General features: G+C 27.7%; 1 protein-coding gene across 3 annotated transcripts in view; it reads left to right on the top strand.

The window, feature by feature from the left end:
• The window catches only part of LOC135923746 (regulator of MON1-CCZ1 complex-like), a 33,406-nt gene that overhangs the window by 4,344 nt on the left and 5,876 nt on the right, over positions 1-23,186 (top strand). For all 3 annotated transcript variants that reach the window (XR_010571269.1, XM_065458666.1, XM_065458663.1), the window contains exons 8-15: positions 4,171-4,274; positions 4,339-4,452; positions 7,008-7,122; positions 8,798-8,984; positions 9,249-9,296; positions 10,434-10,546; positions 12,652-12,907; positions 18,902-18,999. Coding sequence is in view for 2 of the 3 variants with exons in the window: in XM_065458666.1 (XP_065314738.1) it covers positions 4,171-4,274; positions 4,339-4,452; positions 7,008-7,122; positions 8,798-8,984; positions 9,249-9,296; positions 10,434-10,546; positions 12,652-12,907; positions 18,902-18,999 (1,035 nt within the window). In the remaining variant the exon portion in view is untranslated. The remainder of the gene's footprint in view (positions 1-4,170; positions 4,275-4,338; positions 4,453-7,007; positions 7,123-8,797; positions 8,985-9,248; positions 9,297-10,433; positions 10,547-12,651; positions 12,908-18,901; positions 19,000-23,186) is intronic.

Genomic DNA, 23,186 nt, shown 5'->3' with positions numbered 1-23,186 from the left:
GGTTCTTTTCGGTTTGTTCCGGTTTTTATAAATTTAATTTAAAAAAAAATTAATCATTAACCATGTATATATTAATTTTAGAGAAAAATCTTTTAGTTTATAATTTCCTATATTTATCCATGATAATCTAATAGATATTTTTATTAAATTTAGGAAATATAAATTAGACAAATTAGTTTTTTTTTATTTTATAAATAAATAAGATAAAAACAAACATGCGTAAATACAATAATGAATAAAATAATATGTATACTATACTATTTAGGTTTAAAAAGAGAATTCGAACGGATAACTATAATATTTTCTAATATTTCAGGATTTAATTTAGTTCTCTGGGCAGACAGTATAAACTTAAAGCTTGAAAATGCTCTTTCTACGGAGACCTGCGTAGCTGGAACTGCTAGCACAGTTATAGCTAACTTATAAAGTTCTGGCATACTATTCTTTACATTTTCCCAATAATTCAAAAGATTAGTATCTTTTTCTAATCTCTCTATATTATCAAATGACCGAATTATATATTCTATTTCTATACATTTATTATAATTTTCGATGCCCTTCGAATTATTCTTATTAAGACTTTCATGCGACTTTAATAAATCTTCAAAATCAACATCTAAATTATCCTTCGAATACGAACACGTAGGCATAGTATTTAGAATTTCAATATTCTGATTATTTAGATTTTGTATCAAGTTCCAAGTTTTACAAAGATGTTTTCTGGCGATCTCTCTTTCTTCAAAAGTTAAAAATACATTATATCTAGGGTCGAGATAAATAGCAGAGCAAAAAATTTCATTTTTAAAATTTATTTCTCGTGCTTTCATCGTAGAAACTAAAAGTCTGGCAAATGGAGTGTCTACTTTACTCGTTTGCATGAGACATTTGATCCACGCAGCATAAAAATCTCCCATTGTCAATTGTTCACTTTGTAAATATTTTGTCAAAACATAAGCTGGATATAAAGCTTTTAATATGTCACTAATTATTTTCCATTCATTCTCTGATAAACATTTTTCGCGATCGCTTTGGAGCGATATTTCTTGGCAAAAGCTTTTTAACTCTAGTAATCTCTCCAACATTAAATAGATAGAGTTCCATCTTGTGCAACAATCTATTAGTGGTTTTTTCAAATTTAATTTTGAGAGAATAGCCATTGTTGTCTGATTTCTTATTTTTTTGCAGATGTTTCTTGCTTTATTTATAATGACAATTTTATTTGAATTTTTAATGCAATCATTAATTGCTAATTGAAATGTATGTGAAGCACATCTAATACCTATTAATATGGATCTGGCATTTGGTGCAAGATTAATATTTTCAATATTAAAAAGTTCTTTATTTTCATCATGAATTATATCATTATTATTTAAATCGTCATTATCTATATCATTATTATTTAAATCATCATTAATTAAATAATCGTTAAGGTCATCATCTTCTTCATCGTGTAGTATTAATAGCTTAATTAACTTAATCATATTTTCTGCATTATCGGTGGTTATTGTGTAAATCTGCTCAATTTTTATTTCATATTCTTTTAGAACATCTAGAATAATTTTTTTAAGATATTCTGATGTGTGTCGTTCTTTAATCACTTTCGTGCATAGAGTCCTTAATTTTATTTTTCCGTTATTTATAAATTGAATATTGATCCCCTATATGGACCTATCATATCTAGTTGCTATATCTAATTTTAACGAATTAAGTTTTTGATATACTTCAGGAAAATTAATATTTTAAATTTAGGCTAATAATTTAAAATTAATTATTTTTAAAATCGTTTTGAACCGGTTCAAAATATTTATAACGGTTCGGTTCGCTCTTTTAATATTTTCTTCATAACGGTTCGGTTAAGGTTACGGTTCAGAAAATCATAACGGTTCATTCCGGTTTTGCGGTTCGGTTCGAACCCCTGATTATTATCTTATCTAAGGAAACAGGAGACAAGCAATAATAGTGCGCACAAATTGAACGTTTTAACGCAGCGTTTCAAAACGCAAATAAAAAAAATGTAAACATAAATTGAACCGTTAATTTTTATTTTTTTTAATATGAAACGTCTATATTTAAAACAAAAAAAAATGCTCTCCAATTTAAACGAATGCATTTAAAATGCATTATTTGCGTTTTGAAACGCTGCGTTGAAACATTCAATTTGTGCGCACTATAAGAATGATTTCAATTTATACTTTTTTTAGCAAATAAATCAATAAATCACGAGTAAAAAATATAAATTATTTATAAAATATTTAATTGCATGAAATATGGGCAATAGCTTTTAAAAATGTTAAAGATCCTCATTATGACTTGAAGATATAAGGCCTTATGTTTTTGCATATCTTTTTGAATCCAATCTAAAAATTTCCAAACGGTTGGGTGAGAACATTGGTATAGGATTGAATTCAATAATGCCACCCTTCAACACAATTTGTTGTTTGGGCGACACCTTCTAACGTTGAATTGTGTTTCTTCCATAATCTTACATTATAGAGAGGAGCTGCAAAATTATTTCAATATATAAATTTACAGCAAAACATACGTCTTCGGATATAGGCCTTCTCAAATTAGGAAATAAGCTCAAATGAGCCATTCAATTCTCCAAATATTTCTTCCAAGATATCAAATGAATTTCCAACATCATCCTCTGTGACATATGCAAGGGCCGATAAATACTGCTATACAATCGAAAGTCATCATTAGACTCATTTCCCAAATCATTTATTTTTCTAATAAGGATATTTGCGTGTAGGTACCATCTCATATCCATATATTCGATCTTGATAATCCTTCGAGTAGTTCGTTCGTGCTCAACATTATAAAGCTTAAATTATCATTCCCATGCCAGGAATCATATTTGAGCATATCCCTTTAACATTCCGGATATATGAAAGTGTGATCCGGGATTGGAGGCAATATTATGGCTGAGCTTGATTTTTTATTCCGTTGTAATGATTGATAAAGGACTGACTTATTTGGCATAACCATCAATGTATTATTATCATAATTTAATTATGTAGTTGCGTGGACCACGAATTTTGATTTCATCTCTGATATATTTTTTCTGGCATTAGATTTGGATATGTCATCTTCATGAGTATGATCAAGGGGACTTCTTAAAATATCATTAAATTTTGTTGTTAAAAGAATTGCATTTTTGAGATTTATTTTTGGCACACCTCCAGCATATTGATTTATATTTATTTGTTCTAAATTTTGTATATTCATAATTTTGATATAAGAGGCTAGGTATTTTTTGATGTAAATCCAAATTCTAACATTATAATTAATAAAAATATATTCTTTAATATATAATAATATAGAAAATTGAGCTGTATATAGAGAAAAAAAATATTATGTATATTTATGGATAATTACAAAACCTTAATTTTTAAAAATTATAAATCTTTGTGAAAAAAACAATTGACTTAAAAAATATCAATAGATAAATCCATTTTTTCAAGAATTTTAAATTTTTTTTATTTTTAATAATACAGTGTTGTGATGATTTAATGAAACATATTGACGATTAAATTAAAACCCATTCTATATAAAATTATAATCTTTGCAAAAATAATTAAAATAACAAAAGGAATTAATAAAAGAAATTTCAAAAATGCTTTGTCTATATTTTAATTATTTTCAAAGGTTATAATTTTATATGGATGGGTTTTAATTTATTCGTCAATATGTTTCATTAAATCATCACAACACTGTAAACATAACAAAAACACCACACTTAAATTTTCTTATTATAATTTTTAAGTGTCGTGTAAAGTGCCGCTAGATAAAATGACGCGTGATAAAGTGACTGAGTTATAATATGTCGTCGTGATAAAATGTCCTCATGATAAAGTGACGTGTAATAAAGTGACTCCAAATCAACATTATAATAATCAAGTGTTCAAAAAATATCAAAAAATACCCTATAAATAATAACTTTTATTCATGTAATTTTTCTTAAATATACATTGATTAATTTTTACTTTGACGATAATTACGGATATCTAATATTTTATATATTATAATCCTCAATTGCACTCAGGCCTTACCCCAGGCACTGCCTTATGAAGAGAAAAATTTCAGAAATCAAAATTGCATTTTATGATAAAATCTTTTATATTTGGTAATTTGTAATAATTATATTTTTTAAATTAAAATAAAAATTAGGATGGAAACTTTTCTAAAATTTCGAAAATAGAGCATTTCCATTATGAATTGATCACAGATCTATGTTATAAAATGGAGGAGAAAAATTTTGTTTTAGCTAAAATGTAATAAAAATCTCAATTTTAATTATTAAAATATTACATTAAAATTTTTAAATATATTTTTTAGTTACGATTTTTCCTACGTATTATTTATCGAACATAACCGATCAAGTTCGCAAGATCAATTCTTCGATCCCACCACGCCAAGGCCATTTATATCATTGCATAAAATACTTTTAGGGTATTTTTGTTAACCTTCATTTTTTTAGCTGTGTACCGGTTATGCTTTCAAAAATATGACTCGAATAATTGCATTATCTTATAATTGTACTGTTCATATTCAAATTAAAACTATTATCCGAATTCATTCTTGGAATATTCGATTCGGGAATTAAATTCCTTAAAAATATTTTCAAAATTAAAAAAATTGTTTATTATATGGAAGTAACAAAATAAATTTAAAAAAGGTTCTATAAGGAACATGTTCAAAACTTTACGAATAATACTAATAATTCGATCGAATGATGAAAGGTTATTATTTTAAATAATTTTTTTCGTTATTCAAATTCAATTAGAAAAGTCAAAAAATTAAGTTATTCGTATTGTTAAATACAAATCGAATGATGAATTTACGTTTTATGTATATTACCAATATACAACTTTTAATGAGCAGTCCGATTTGATCATATTACACCATTTTGTTGTTATATTCTATAGACTATCTATTGTTCTTGGCACGCTTAAATTTTAATTTACTCTCCTAATTTATTTTCTTAGTGATTGGGCTAGCAGATGGCATTGGCAATAGATAAATTTTAAGAAGAAAAGAAGGAAATAGTATTTTTTTTATTTTCATTCGTAGCCGATTTCAAAATTTACGAATATGAATAACAATTGTTTCAAAAATTATGAATCGAATTAGAATAAAAAAAATTACCGATTAATAAACAAACATTATTTGTAGATATTTGAATTATTCGTAAATAAATATTTATATTGTTTAAATTACTATTGAAATTAGGCAAGCCACTATCGAAAATCAAATATTTTAATCTTTCTGGCAGTATTGATTTTGTTGTTAGTTACTTGTTTTACAGCGGCTTCTACACAGGGGCAAGACTTAATATCTTCAGTATAGTTCTCAGGATGAAATTTTTTTAAGATTATCTTTAAGGGGTGAGATATTTAAAATTTTAAATATTTACTAAAATTTATCTACAAATGAAAATATAGAATAAAATTTATAATTTATTATTACAACATTTGCAGTTAATCTACTTGGTGATCTCAATTCGCTACAACATAATATTATTAGCACTTTGTTCTTGCAAAATATTCATTTTTTTTCTTTGCAATATAGGCTTTTTAATTAAATGGCATCTCTAGCCTTCTAAAATGGCTAATTTATTTTTTAAAAAGTGTCTAAATTTATTTACTCAATGTATAATTTTTGGGGTATCTTTGCCCACCTTCCTTACCCATCTTTGACGGGTCTCACGTTTGCTCGGCCTTTAGCCAGGTTTATGTCCCTGGATTTTTTTTATTTTACTATAAATAATTATAATATGCATGTATTCGCTAATCAAAATAGTATATAATTAAAAATGTAGAATTTGAAAATAACCTCAAATATCAAAAAAATATTTTTAACTCATCCTTTTAATTTGCATTTTTCAGAATTAAAATGGGACTAATTCAAAAGGAACATAAATTAACTGTGAAATAAGCAAAAAATTTTGTATGCTCAAAAATCAGTGCAAAAAAAATATATATTGAATTTAAACAACCTTAATATATTCCATGTATTGGGTTTTATTTCATTTCTATGTGTAAGTAGAACCATCTAATAAAATGATAATTACAATTTTTATAATAATATAATATCTTTCGATTTCGCACAATTTTATTTTTGTATACTACTCAAAAGTTTTAAGTATTGCATAACTTTTTGCGAGTATTGAGAGATACGAAACATATTCCGAATCAATTTTCAAAAGTATTGTTAAATCTTCCATTTAAAATATTGAAAATGTTTGTTGTGAATGATTTACTAAATCTATATTTTATCTTTTTCTAGCAAATTGACAAATTACAAAATTTTAGCGATAAAATGATTAAATTTTCACAATTTGTAAAACTTTTAAGAATCGCAAAACATTGGCAAATTAGAAAAAATCATTTAGGCCATTTTTAATTTTATATTAAGAATAGCTTATATATTTTTATTCATTGAATTCGTGTAATTTTCGAGATTTTATTTTTTTAAAGGCGAAAGGAAGAAAATTATAATAATAAAATGATTATGCCACATAGAAAATAATATATTTTTTTAAATCGCCATAAAATTTCGTGAGATTGCTATATAATGGATGCTAATTATGCAAAAATCGGGTGCGAATTTTTAAAAAAAGGCTCTATAACCTTTTTTTAAGTTATTCCTGTTTATTTTTAAAAGGGGGGTATTTTAGCATCCAAAACATATCGACACCGCTGTTTTAATTGTCTTATTATTTTATCAAGACCTTTTGTTTTATGTTAAACTAACTCTATTTAAATAACCATTAAATCTATCCTAAAAAAGTATTCAGTTTTATTTTAAACAACAAAGTTATTCTATTCCTACTAAAATAGAAATATTAAATTATCCGGTAAGTAATTTTTGGCCAATTGGTTTTTTTTGTAAATATAGTTCTACTACACTTTTTAATCGGAATTAAGTTAGGGTCAAAATGTTAATCATGATGAACAGGCAGGCGAATATTAATAATTCATGCACTTTATTACCATCTATAACAGTAATAGGCGTTGTCCATTGACCGATATATTAGTTCTCGGAGCCTTTGGTTTATCCGGTTCAATGACCATCAATGTAGTTGATAACGTTATAGTAGTGCATAATCTAACTTCCAAGGTTTAATCGTGGCTGATATAACATTTTTTTATAAATACATTTATAATAGATTATTTTATAGAATATATGTGTTAATGGTTTATCTAAAACGTTAGAAAGACAAAAGCTTTCAATTCAATTATAGAAAAATATTTAACAATTTGAAAAAGCTAAGTTGTTGAATGTTTTAAATTTTATAATATTTTTTTTATAGCTGTCTATAGTTTTGGAGGGGGTCGAATTTTTAGTTAGGACCAGCTTAATTTGTTTAGCTTTTAAAATTTGATTAATTTAAATAATTTTGGATGTAAAATTGAAATATGGGAAACTGATAGAATTTTAAATTAATCATGTAATTTTTCCACTGCATTGATATAATTTAAATTTATTTTCAAAAGAAAATTATTCAGCGCAGTGTTTGTAATTTATTTCTAAGCCCGTCCTGATTTTTAAAATAATTTAATTTTGTGCCCTGAAGATCTGTAGGTCTCTGATGTGAACTTATCACTTTTTAGAAATAAAGAAAAGTAAGGAGTGAATTTCACGTCTTCAACTTTAAGTTCAGCCTCATATTATCAAATTTTGACAATTTTTGTATATTTCTATAAATTATTAATTTAAAAGTCTATTTATCATCTCCAGAGTTAGAATTACTCATGTCCCCACACTATTAAAATTGAACCACTCAATTTTCTTTTATTTTAAGATAGAGATGAGCGCAGGTCATGAACATCCACATGATATGATGGGCCACGCTCACACATGAGCGTGAATGTATTTTGAATTTCGATCTGTGATTGCATGACGCATTTTTAAATTTTTTTTAGGAGTATAACTTTTTAATTAATAGATAATATACTTTTTAAAAAATTAAATTTAATTATTTTATAAATTATAAAAAAACTTAACATCTTTCCTTCCGCATTACATAAACACCATTTTTTTATATACTTTTTATTATGTAAGAGTTGGTTTGCAAAAATCACACTATTGAATTCTATAACCCCAAAATTATATAAAATATTAATTAAAATCATGATCACTGATACTTGTTAATAACCAATGATTTGTTACTGGAGATTATTTAAATCTTTTCATCCATTACAGGAATGCTATACATTTAAATTAAAGACAGTTGTTTTGAAAAAGGGAAATATAGAAAAAAATTTATAAAAATAAATGTATAGTTGTATTATATTATTTTGAGTTTGAGATTTCTTCCCCATAATCTTTTTAATAAATTTAGGCTGCAACGGGCCTGTCCTGGATCTAAATAAATTTGCTTGCCACCAGGTCGAAAATGTTAGATTTTGCTATATATTGCATTATTTTTTTAATAATTGCTTACCTTAAAGATCTTCGTCTAACTCTAAATAGTGTAAAAAAATTGAATATTTTAAGCAATCCTCTGCAAATAACGAGCTAAGAGATTTTTTAAAGCAAAATATAACAATGAGTGGAACATGTATCACAATACAAATGCAAAATTTGAGAGGACAAATTTGAGAATAAAAATAAATAATATTTATTATTTACAATAACTCGAAATATTAAGAGCTAGCGATGCAATAGTATACATTCGAGGTAATATAAAGGAGATTGGGGCTCATTCTAAAGAAAACTAAAAAAAAAAAATTAAAAAACAGCATTTATAATACGCATAAAATTGGATTTCTATTTTTTTTACAAACCATAGAACTCTCTCATCTTTGACCTCAATCTATATACCCTTAAGTCCTCTAAACGAATTTATAACGTGCCTGATTCCGATGGCAGCCCTCAATCTAAAACTATCGCCATATCACCCTCCGCAGATAACTTTCATATTAATATTCATAGACCATTGTTACCTGAACCTATATCAATTTCGCTTCCAATTAAATGTTATTTTTTTCATTTTATTATAAATATATTCCTATTATAATTGTAACATATATTTTCAAAAAGAATTAAAAAGTGAGGGAGGGGGGAGGGGTGAAAAGATTATTTTAAAAAGTAATAATGAAAATAAATAGGAGATTTACAACATTTAAATTATAAATATAATATGCGTGATTTAATTTGTAGGCAACTTTAAAAGAAAGAAGGAAAAAAGAAAATGATAAGGAGTAGATAGTTAATGTCTTTATTCGTTTTCTATCCTTTAGGCAAATCGGTTGAAAATCACGCTTTCGATAAATACGAATCTCAACTATGTAAAGTTATTTTTAATTGCGCAATTGTATATTTAAAAGCTATTGCCTTTTTCAGTGTGCCGTTTGATTATTAGAGGATTCTTCTATCTCCATTTTAAATTTTAATTAAATTTTAAACATAAAAAAATAATATATTTAGAATTGATTTCTCTAAATTTTTTTGATGTGGGGGGGGGGGAGGGGGTGGGGGGGTGGGTGGCTAAGAATATGGGTTTAGTTTGACTATTTTAACCCAAATTGGAGGTTAGAAACTAGAGTCTTGCCCTGTATAAATTTTTGGACTAGTCAGGATTTTAAGGGATCCGGACTTTTCTGGCTTGTTGTGCATTGTAAACCGATGATATGATAATAATAATAAACAAGCCAGAATTATATTTGTTCATTCAAATAAAAATAATTAACTTATGCTTCAATCTAATTCATTTTAATTTTGGGAAAGAATATTTTTGCTCCATTCGAATTCTAGAAAAGGTCTTAATTAGTAAAATGTCATTTCGCAAAATCTTAATAAAAATAAATTAATAAATTATCATTCACTCCATAAAACATTACTAAAATAATAAATTAACCATCTTTAAGTTTTTGAGTTTTTTTATCACAAGTAAATCTTAATTTACTATTTTTAATAATAAATTTCCGTAAAATGAATAAAAAAAACGTGACTACCATGATTAGAATGACGGCTAACTTTCATTCACACTTAATCCGAAAATATAACTTCTTAATCAATTTTATTTTTTTAAATGTTCGATCATATTTTAAAAAAAACTAGGAATTGCACGCATGAATATTACTATAACCGACCTATAATACGCACTCGGCATTTGCCATTTCCAGGCCTTTTACAAAATGTATTGTTTTATTTGCTTCATTGCGCAGCAGCCTCATGTTTGTGCAAAATGTTATTTAAGAAAGTAGATGTAGGCACGAACTTTATCTCCAGAGTTACATGTTACATTAATTAGGACCACTATTTGCCAATAAAATTGAAGTTTTTAATAATTTTAAGCAGCAAGATTCTTCACCAACGAAGCCCATGTTTTACATATAATTATCTTTTTATCATATTATATAATTATTTTAGTAAGAAACAGGTTTAAAAAATGTAAAATTTAACAAAAATTATTTTATTATTAGATACAAATTATTGGAACATCTTTCGCCCGGATATTGTGATAGACACCAAATTCGGATTTTATTGGAATCTATCTTTCGATTTGTCTAAAATATCGGATCTTTTACCTGATCAAGTTTATTGATTTTATTATTCATGCCGAAAATAAAAAAAATTTCCATCAATATAGTTAAGAAGCATTTTTCTGTGATTGAGGACCAACAAAATTTTGAAATTAATAAATTACTGAACCGGGTGATATTTCCAGAACTGGACTGCTGCGAAATCAGGAATGATGCAGGGCAATATGTATTGTATATATTTTATTATTGAATAGTTTAAAAAAAATGATTTCTTATATGTTTTAATCTATTCTTAACATGAGAATAAGAATTCCTGCATGGAATAACTTTATATACTTTGTCAAATCTATATAATTTCGGTGTATTTATCTTTAAATCTGACATTTTGATATAAATATATGCTGAGTTTCTGATAATTATGATAATAGAAAAATTAAAGACAATATTTGCTTCAGATGAAATTTTAATCAAATTGTTAATATTACTTATCGATAAACTAATTGGTGTTTATAATAATATTGATCCCGTAGCGCGTTTACGGGTTTAGTAAAAAGAGGAATTTGTCTTCCCTATTATAAAAATATAAATTTTGCACTATTTCTTTGAAATTATTCCTTTTACCAGGTGGTCAAAAAATAGGTTTTAAAAAACACTCTTGAAAATGTATGGATTAACGGATTTAAATAAAATTCATATATCTATGTATAATATATGTATATAGGCAGTAAAGTATGATTTTGAATAAGATAGAACCCTTGTTTTATTAAATTATGGTTGAACCCATCTTTTTATTGACGCCACATATATATCTTGAATTCTTTGTTGCAAAACTTTAAAGACTAAAACAGGTCTCTCTGGTTTTTATAGACCAGCTGTTTATATTCGTTTCAAACTTTATAATCTAACAGATTTAAATCTGGATAATTTGTTGGCCATTCAGTAGGATAAATATATTGGAAAATTTGAAGTAATCATGGCATTGTGCAGCGTCGACATGTGAGAAAATAATTTGTAAGCAAGGACCGAGATTTACCCCCTGTTCTCAAAAACATTTTTGTTTCAGATACCATCAGAGGCCTCCCTTCTGAATGACATAAGAAGGAATCCTTTCCCTCCACTTCATGACAAGATTTGCACTGTCTAATCACTCATTGTCTTGTATGAATATCATGTTTGCTCAACCGCACAAATCTTGACATTTAATATTTCACAAATGCTTCTTATAAACTTGAGTGTTAACCTTTGTTCGTTTATTAAAAAAATATCAATTTTTCCAATATAGAAAAGCCCACATGATACTATAATTTTGAGAGAAATTTCATCTTAGAGTCGGAATTAATGGGTATATTTTGTAGCCTTAGAAAATTTGGCACAGATTGTCTATTGGTACTTGTAATGAAATGTATGTTTCTCCTCAAAAATCATTGACAGTGTCATATCATTTTGATTGTATTTTGCATAATATTACATCCCACGCCATGATCGAGGCTTATTCAAGAGGGGAGGGGTTATGATGACTCATGTAACTACTTTTTGGTCGTGGAGTAGCTCAGGAGGTATGGAGGTTAGATCTTGAAGAGATCATTTACGGACGAATTTGGTAGTCGAATTTCGGCACATATATTTAGAATGATTCAACCGTTTTTCGTTCAATAAAAAAACGGTTTTAATTGGGTTCGGTGTAAGTTCCCTTGATACATCATCGGTCACATTACAAAACCATAGTAACTTTTTTCTAAAAATTGTTCAGGAAAAGACAAAAAACTATTTTTTTTAAATTTTTATTTTATTAAGAAAATATTAATAATTTTATAAATTATTATGAAGCTTTTATACACATCCTATGTTTATGCAGCATAATATTTTTTCATAAAATATTTAATCTTATAAACATTTTTAGGGGTGGTCTTATGAACCCTAGTGTGATAAATACAAAACATGTGTTTAGTAATTATTATGATTCGGATTTCCAGGGGATGAAAGAGGGCCTTAAACACATTTCTGCAAAAAAACGTATTTAAGAAAATGTCACTCGCTATATTTTGTAGTGTGATCGACGAACATACCTATGTTTATATGGATAGTATTGAATGGGAATCAGAGCCATGATGATCTTATCCTATTATTATATAGAATTTTAAATAATCTTTCAAAATAGGAAACAATCACGCGCTTTCTACTCAATCGATTCAATTCTCATTACGTTTTGGTAGCATTTTTGAAAAATTTGATACTTATTAACAAAGATTTAATTCCTTCGGGCAATGCACCTGACCTTAAAAATCGTCTGGAAACTCTCAAAAGTATTTTTGATCTTATCCACACAAATTGCTCCGATTTTAACCAAAGTAATTCACTCGCTAGTAATGAGGGAGGAGGAAAATATAATAAACTGCCTGCTAGCCCTAAATCGAGTAATTAAGAAATTAATAGTTATATTTTAAAATGAATTACTATAAAGTCAATGTTCCAATAAAACGTTGGTCGCTTTAACTTGTCGCAAGACTTGGAAAATCATTATACTATATTTTGGCGTTGAGTTAATTTAAAAGGTTGTATAATTTGGATGGTATATCGGGGAGGAATCCCAGAAAAAAACCTCCAGGAAAAAAAACATCGAAATTTTTTTTCGAATTTACTTAAGATTTAATAATATCGATATATTTTTATTTTTATTTGGATTTAATAAGGTATAGATAAATTAGTATTTTGAAAAAAATATTATAAAAATACAATTTAATAATAAATCTTTTTAAGCCCCAATTCATTACTTAAAGATTTCTCATATATTCTCCATAAAAAATGCTTAAACAAGAAAAAATGATGGTGTTCAAATTGGTACTGGGGAAAAAAATATCCCAGTAAAATAACCCATTGTATTACTTATTTTCGTAAAAATTATTTGCTATAGTAATAAATACAATATCCATCCTTAATTACTATATTAAGTAGACTAAATTTGACAAAATTTGCAATAAGATCTGTTTATTTTATTGATAAATCATTATTATGTATATATAAATTTAATAATTTAGAATAATAATTATATGGGTTGACATAGAATATTGAAGGAAAACTCCCTCATAAAAATCTGGATGGCTTCGCACTACATCACGGTATTCCTCGCAAAGTTTCTTTAGCCGATTCTGGGTATGGTAACTCTGCGATTTTGTTTTCGGTGTTCAACTAGTGTTGTTAAAAAGTCGAGTTCTTACGTCTTACGACTTGAGTCGTAGTATTAAAAAACGGCTCCGACTCAAGTCGATCAAGGAGCCGCATGAGCCGACTCACTTAATCGGCGCATGTAGTCGGCTCGCTTAATCGACTCGTGTAGTCGGCTCATGTCGTCAGCTCGTGTAGTCGGGCTCATATAAGTCGACTCGCTAGGTCTGCTCAATTTTTTTGTTTTTTTATAAAATCTGGTAAATTGGTAAATTTTGGGTTATTGATTAATGTGAACAAAATTATAAAAAGCATATTCATGTCGTAACTAAAAATGGCTCAGGACCCGAATTCAGCTTCAGATATTATATACCTATTTTTTATAACAAATGTAAAAAAATAATTTATATTGTAAAGATGTTAAATTAAAATTTTAGTGAAGATGTACCCTAGATAAGTGACAATTGTCATAATCGTTGTTTTTAAAGATTTTTAAATTTTTTTGACGTAAATGGGCTAAAATAAGTATTTTTAACATGTTTAAATAAAATTTTAGTGAAGATGTACCCTAGATAAGTGACAATTGTCATAATGATTGTTTTTAAAGTTTTTTGACGTAAATGGGCAAAAGTAAGTATTGCTAACATGTTTAAATAAAGTTTTAGTGAAGATGTACCCTAGATAAGTGACAATTGTCATAATCGTTGTTTTTAAAGTTTTTTAAATTTTTTTGACGTAAATGGGCTAAAATAAGTATTGTTAACATGTTTAAATAAAACTTCAGTGAAGATGTACTCTAGATACAGGGTTTCCCATTTAAAAAAGGAAAAGTCCCAATCAAAAAAGGAAAATCGTAATTTTTTAAAATTTTTCTTAAACCTTTATTTATTTTTGTTATTCCTTCTTAATTTATTTCTAAATTTTTGCGATTTCTTTACTTTTTTTTTCTTACTGTATCTTTTCTCAATTTATTTTTAACTTTTTGCGATTTTCTTTACTTTTATTTTTCTTACTATATCTTCTCCCAATTTATTTTTCTTCTCATTTTGATAATTCTTTTGTATTTTTAAAAATAATTTATAAATTTAGGTCCATTTTTTAACAATTCTTAACGTTTTTTTTCATTATACATACAATATTCTTTTTATGATTTTTTTATTGTAATCTTTAACATACATTTTTAACCTTTTCATTCTCGTCATTTTTAATCTTTATTTTTTTGACCTTTTCTCAATTTTTTTCTTCTCATTTTTGATTTTTAATTTTGCTAGTTTAGTTCATTACAAAATCCTAGTAGATATAATTGTTTATTAAAGACCATTTAGTTAAAACATCTATATTATATCTGACTTTGATAAAACTAATTTATAAATTTAAAAAAAAAATAAATAAGGACGCATTTTTTTTACTATATATAATCTTTATTTAAAAAATATACTTTAAATAATAATAATTTTCTAATGCGTTTTAAAAATAAGAATTTAAAAATGGTTATATTTTATTAATTTAAATATCGTTTGGTAATACAGTTAAGGTAAACCAGACGATTAATTTATAATTTAGCAATTGTAATTATATTGTCTGCCAAAAACATTAAATATAATTTTAAAAAATAATTATTAAAAATGAGAAGAAAAAAATTGAGAAAAGGTCAAAAAAATAAAGATTAAAAATGACGAGATTGCAAAGGTTAAAAAGGTATGTAAAAGATTACAATGAAAAAATCATAAAAAGAATAATGTATGTATAATGATAAAAAACGTAAAGAATTGTTAAAAAAATGGACCTAAATTTAAAATTTTTAAAAATACAAAAGAATTATCAAAATGAGAAGAAAAATAAATTGAGAGAAGATATAGTAAGAAAAATAAAAGTAAAGAAAATCGCAAAAAGTTAGAAATAAATTGAGAAAAGATACAGTAAGAAAAAAAACTTAAAGAAATCGCAAAAATTTAGAAATTAATTAAGAAAAGGAATAACAAAAATAAATAAAGGTTTTAAAAAAATTGACAAAAAATTTAAAAAAATTACGATTTTCCTTTTTTGAATAGGAAACCCTGTATCTAGAGTACATCTTCACTGAAGTTTTATTTAAACATGTTAGCAATACTTATTTTAGCCCATTTACGTCAAAAAAATTTAAAAAACTTTAACAACAACGATTATGACAATTGTCACTTATCTATGGTACATCTTCATTAACATTTTATTTAAACATGTTAGCAATACTTATTTAACCCATTTACGTCAAAAAACTTTAAAAACAACGATTATGACAATTGTTATCTATAATACATCTTCACTAAAATTATATTCAAACATGTTAGCAACTTATTTTAACCCATTTACGTCAAAAAAATTTAAAAAACTTTAAAAACAACGATTATGACAATTGTCACTTAGGGTACATCTTCACTAAAATTTTAATATAACATATTTATGATCTATATTTTTACCCACTTGCTTCAATAAATTTCAAAAAACTTTAAAAACAATGATTATGACAATTGTCTAGGGTACATCTTCATTAAAATCTTATTTAAACATGTTAGCAATACTTATTTTAGCCCATTTACGTCAAAAAAATTTAAAAAACTTTAAAAACAACGATTATGACAATTGTCACTTATCTATAGTACATATTCACTGAAGTTTTATTTTAACATGTTAGCAATACCTATTTTAGCCCATTTACGTCAAAAAATTTAAAAAACTTTAAAAACAACGATTATGACAATTTATCTAGGGTACATCTTCACTAAATATTTAATATAACATATTTACAATCTATATTTTTACCCACTTGCTTCAAAAAATTTCAAAAATCTTTAAAAATAACGATTATGACAATTGTCACTTATCTAGGGTACATCTTTACTGAAATTTTAATTTTACCATCTTTTACATTTCTGTGTTATAAAAAATAGATATATAATATCTGAAGCCGAATTCGGGTCCTGAGCCATTTTTAGTTACGACATGAATATTCTTATTATAATTTTGTTCACATTAATCAATAACTTACCAATTTACCAGATTTTATAAAAAAAACAAAAAAATTGAGCAGACCCAGCGAGTCGACTAACATGAGCTGACTTCATGAGTCCACTACACAGCCGACTAAGCGAGCTGACTACACGAGCCTACCAATGAGGCTCATTTAGTCGACTCGAGTCAAAGTCGTTTTATCGACTAGAAACTAGGCTCGAGTCGCAGCTAAGTCGACTCGGCTTAGCCGTCAACACTATATCCAACTACCTACACGCCATCGTTCAAGTTTGGTTTCATCGGCAGCCACCTCGCATTTCATTTTTTAATCAATACCCAGATTGATGGGTGTTTATTCCCAACCAGATTAGAAAATCAATGATTCCAACTTTGAGGATTGCTTCTTGTGACCTTCCTTATTCAAGAATATCCTTACCATTGCTCGGAGTAACCGATCTAAGGAATGCCATTGCATTGCCCATATCACATAAAGGAACAAATGCTAAGCCGTCCATCATGCCACAAAAGAAGCTTAGGGCTTCATCGGTTTTGTATTGGCTTTCCAGATCTAGCTTTAGAATTTTTCTATGTGTACTTTGACACAAATGGTAAAAGCATTCTCTAATTATGATGTGATCCCCTAATTGAAAAAATAAATATATATTAACATATTAATAATCATACCAATGACAGTTTTAACCGCGCTCATAGCAGACTTTTCGAAATCCATGTATATATTAGAGATCTTCATGGGCCGAGCTTGGGCCTAATTATAAATTTTCTATCGGGTCTGGGCCGGGCTTAGGTTTGTTGGAAATTTTTGCAATAAGGCTTGGGTCTAAATTTTTAAATTCAAATTTAGCTTATTTTAAGGATATTTAATAGGACAAATATAACAAATCATTCTGATTTTATTAGTGTTATTTATCAAATTTCCTATACACCTTGGAAGAGTATATATTTTTTAAAATCGGAAATTGGTATAATTTTACTTAATTTAACACAACGGCCTGGGCACGAAACAGCGAAAAAAGAAACAGCGAAAATCAGGGAATATTCCCAAAAATGTTCCCAAAGATGGCCAACATTTTCGATATGACATATATTTTTCCAAGTTAGCCTCAAATTCAAAGCAAAATCCCAACAGTAGCAGAAAATTTTAAAACAATTGTTAGACGTAGACAAATAGATATTCAAGTAAACTTTTTATAATATATTAAAATAAAATTTTAATTAGAAAACTCAAAAAGGACATAAATTCATAAACTATAAAGGTTATGAATATATACACCATAAAATTTGAAAATATAAATTAAAATTTTGTTTATATCATTTATTAATATTATATATATATATTATTACTAAATAAAATATTATATTTCTATTAGTATTACTTCAGCATAAGTTAAGTATACAAAAACAATTTTATGGGCTTGGGCCGGGCTTGGGAAATTTTTTAAATATTATAGCGGGCTTGGGCTGGGCTTGGAAATTTTTTTAAATATTAAAAACGGGCCGGGCCTGGGCTTAAAATTTTTTTTTACGATGGGCCGGGCTTGGTCCTAAAATCTAGGCTCATGAAGGTCTCTAGTATATATATAATGGATCAGGAAATAAATCCCGTTCTTGACATTTAGACATTATTACTTCGAATATTTTTTTCGTAAGTATTTTGTGTTTTTTTTTTAGTTTAATAGCTGTTAATGATTGTGGCATTGGCTTATAAAATTATTTATCAATATTAATTATTGCTAGGTTATACTAAAAAAATTAAGTAAAAAGTGAGAAGAAAATAAATGAGAAAAGATCAGAAAAATAAAGATTAACAATGACTTCAAGCAAAAATGGGAAGAAAAATATAAATTGAGAAAAAAATTTAAGAAAAATTGACAAGATATTTTTTTTTAAAAATAACAATTTTCTTTTTTTTTTGAATTTTTTTTCCATGGGGTTTTTTCCGGGGGTTCCTATTACCATCAGAGGGGGTTAGATGGTTTCTTTGCGAAACTTGTTAGGTTTATTATAATTTTATATTTTAAATTTCAGAAAAAGCATATACAATATGAAGGTGTATATATAATACTCTGGCAGTTTAGGAAGATTAATAATTACTCTAGGAATTTATAACTTTGGGTTTATTAATGAAAATTTCGAGATCTTTAATATATTTAACCAAAGTTCTAAGGCAAGAGTCCTATGACATATATATATAAACAAGTTTTTAAAATCGATATTTATTTTGAATAAAAAAATTCTAGGTGTCTCTACTCCAAATCAACTCTCGTTCAATTTTAGTGACTTTCATAGCAGCCATACTTGCTCCAGAAATTCTTATTGCGATGTTAAATGCATTAATGTAACTACATAGATATTTTTACACATTAAGGACTATGGTTGCATATATGTAACGCAACTTATATTTATCATATCTCAAGCAATTTATAATGTTATTCTTATTTGAATAGGTGGGGTTTTAAACCAAACACCCAACATTTTTTTTTTAAATTTAACCCGTTCATCCTCCCGCCCATGATACAAACTCGATCAAAAAAACATTAGAAATACTTAAAAAATTGTAGGAATAAAAGTTTTCGGATAAAATATCTATATATTTAAAAAAGATATAATCTACTTAGAGTATATATTTAATATGTATATCTGTTTATATATTGTAATTGGTTTTTAAAATGATAATAGTAATTAATTGATTTAATTTTTTAAAAAGGTTGTAGAACAAATGACGAGAAATTAAGATATTAAACAATCGATATTATTTCAAATTTATTCTTATTAACTTCAAAAATATTAGCTGTATTTAAAGTATTATAATTAAAATCAAAGTTCACATTTCCAATGTCTGTTTAATACCATTAACTATTATTTTTGGTCTTTTGTCAATCATCCTTGATTCACCATTGCCATTTTATCAGACCCATATTATTTTGCCTTTCATTGGCATTCTATTTTTCTACATCTTTTTTTTTCCATCACACTTTTTAACCAGTCATTTTTTCCTTCTCGTTTTTTTACTATCAAAATTATTTTTCATTTTTTCTGCCCATCACATAACATCAAAAACCTTTTCATTTTCCTTCATTTTTTTACATAAAAAATTTTCCTTCTTTTTGTAGACTTCTTATAATTTATTAGATGAAAATTTTATTTATATAATTTTTACACGAAAAAAAATAACTAAAAAAAACATTTCATTCTTTTTTCAATAAAAAATAAAAATACAATCTTCGAAACATAAAAAACATTATTATTATTTTTTTTAAATAAAATACAAAAATATCTTTGACCTCATTTCTTTTTCATATAAAAAGATAATATCGTTAACATCATTTCTTTTTCATATAAAAATTCAATATATCTTTAACATCATTGTAATAATAATTTAAATACACATAATACTACAACACCTTAACAAAAATCCTGGGCAAAATTATATATATTTTTTATATCACTATGCCAAAAAAAATTAATCAGCGTATAAGCATTCAATAAATGATTCCCAAATCTTTTTCTTTAAACCATATTTTTGTGTCTGTATTTCTTCTTTATCACTTCATACACTCAATCAGATCTTGATAATCATCCCAGTAATGTTTTTAGACGGCCAATTCTAACGTTGCCATCTTCCTTTCTTTTAGGCGATTTTTGTAGTATCTGTCATAACTTGTTGTCCTCCTAACATAGTGTAGTTCCTCTTTTACATTGGACATACGATGTACATGGGTAGTGGCTGCACGATTATTTAGACCATTGAAACCATTGAAATCTACATCTTTATCAACCAGGAACTATCCTTAAATATTTTCTTTTTTTACAATTTCCTCTTTCAACCATTTCTATGCACTCTCTTCCGCAACTGATCCCTGTGACTGACACATTCACTATTATCATCAAATTTTACCCTATTTAATTTGTTTCCTAAATTCTCTATTACACCTCCTTTCTCCCATTTTTTTGTACTTCCATATAATCTAATCCACACTAACTGTCCCACAGTATATTCCAATTCCCTTCTATCAATATCCTCTACAACTACCTCAGCTTCACTGGGTATTAACATATCTAAAAACATCCTTACCTTCCGGCCTATCATTTTTTCTGCCGGAGACAAACCATCATTACCCATTGCATTATTATAATACAAATGCTTCACCCACATTTCTCCTTTTCCACTTTTGGTTTTCTTCAACCATCCTTTAACCGTCGATACCATACGGTTCCGCCTGTCCATTGGAACTGGGATGATACGGTGGCGTCAACATGATATACACCCGTTTTTTCATGGAATCTCCTGAATTCTTCCCCGATAAAAGCTGGTCCACCATCCGATACTACAATTTTCGGAATACCAAACTTCGACCATACTTTTTTAAAATGTTTAATCACAATATTCGCCGTTAACCCATGAATTTCTTCAAATTCTATCCATTTGGAGAACGCATCTACACTTAATATATACTTTTTTCCTTCATATTCGAAAAAATCAACATGAACCCTCCTGGTTCTACAACTTTTGGCCATATACTATTTTTATCCCTATGGGGCATGTCAGACCATGAATTACAAATCTCACATTCTTTTCCCAATTTATCAATATCCTCGTTCATTTTCGGCCACCATACGTACTCTCTTCCCCATTGTTTCATACGAGTAACTCCTTGATGACCCGCATGTATAACATTCAAAACTTTTTATCTCAATTTCCGGGGTATAACAGCTCGAGGTCCCCTCATAATACAATCGTCCACTATAATTAATTCTGTTTCAATATTTTTGAAAACTTTATCATCATCTTTCCATGATCTTTTTCCCATTAGACATAATTTAACTACCGCTAATTCTCTATCTTTCCTTGTAAACCTTTGTATATCTTCCCATGTCGTTGGGCTACCCTTTATACTTCTCATTATCGTACGTACAAGACATTCTTCCCAATTATCAATTTTCAAAATCACCGATTCATCCAAACTTTCGCCAGCACCTAACCTTGACAAAATATTAGGTAACTGGTTCTCTTTCCCCCTTCGATATTTTAAATCCAAATCAAAACTTCCTACTAACAATAACCATCGATGAAGTCGAGGCGATAACATCAACTCTTTGTTATCTTTCTTGAATAAGTGGATCAACGGCTTATGATCTGTAAAAACAACAAACTTCCTACGTTTAATGTATTCACAACATTTCGTTAATCCAAAAATCACAGCTAAAGCCTCCTGTTCTATCACTGAATACCGCTTTTCTACCTCTCGAAACACTCTCGAGAAAAATAAAACAGGTCTTTCCATTCCATCTATCAAATGCAACATCGCCCCACCTACTCCTCTATTACATGCATCTACAGCCAAAACTACTTCCAGATCATTATTAAAACATACTAGAATGGGCTCTTTCCCAATCCTTTCCTTTAACGTTCTGAACGCAATCTCTTGTTCATCTTTTCATTCAAAATGTACGCCTTTCCTTAATAATTCATATAAAGGCACAGCTATTTCCACAAAACTCGATATAAACCGATGGTAATAATTTACCATTCCCATAAACGACTGGACCTCTACTTTACCGGCCTATTCAAATTCGCAATACTCAACAAATTCTTATCTAACGGTTTTACCTCCATTCCATTAATCCTATGACCCAAATACGTCACTTCAGTTACTCCCAACACACTCTTTCACCACTCGCCTTTAATCCTTTATTTCGAATTCTAATAAATACTTCTTCTAGCCTATCATCATGTTGTTTCATCGTTATTCCTACAACCAAAACATCATCCATATAATAAAAAACACCCTCTAAACCTTGGAAAACAGCAGCCATTGTCCGCTGAAAAATAGGGGCTGATACACTTAACCCAAATGGTAATCGACAAAACGTAAATCCCTTGAATGTCGTAATCGTCAACAAATTCCTAGTCGTTTTTGCCATAGGTAATTGCAAATATGCACACGAAAAATCAATCTTGGAAAAATATTTTCCCCTTTTCAAACTGGCCAAAATTTCTTCTATTCGCGGTAGCGGATATTTCACCTCTACCACCCAAGGATTCAAGGTCACCCTAAAATCTGCACATAACCTCAATTTTCCATTGGCCTTTCTAACAGGAACCAACGGAGTTGCCCATTCACTGTAACCAATAGGACAAATAATTCCATCTCTCACCCAATTGTCCAACTCTTTTTCCATTTCCGCCCTCCATTCAAATGGAACTCTTCGCACCGGACAATACTACGGTACAAAACCTTCCTTTAAACGGATATCAACTTCATAATCCACTAAACATCCTAATTTCTCCTCAAAAATTTCACTATAACTATTCATTAAAACTGCCACTGCAAGTTTCCAATTTTCCAAACTCGACAATTGTTCCTTTCCTTTCCCTCCATTAATCTCCTTTTCCTCTTTTTTTCTTACAAATTTCGCCGGGAAATTCTGTAACACTGGTATATCTTTCTTTTCATTATCCAGTTCCTTATACATTTCTTGACTAATAATTTTCTCCTCTATTTCTTCTGTTTTTGTGACTAT

This window comes from Gordionus sp. m RMFG-2023, chromosome 2, assembly GCF_954871325.1.
Source record: "Gordionus sp. m RMFG-2023 chromosome 2, tfGorSpeb1-WG-v2, whole genome shotgun sequence".
NCBI classification, from domain to species: Eukaryota; Metazoa; Nematomorpha; class Gordioida; order Chordodea; family Parachordodidae; genus Gordionus; species Gordionus sp. m RMFG-2023.
This window is presented reverse-complemented; position numbering and strand designations above follow the sequence as displayed.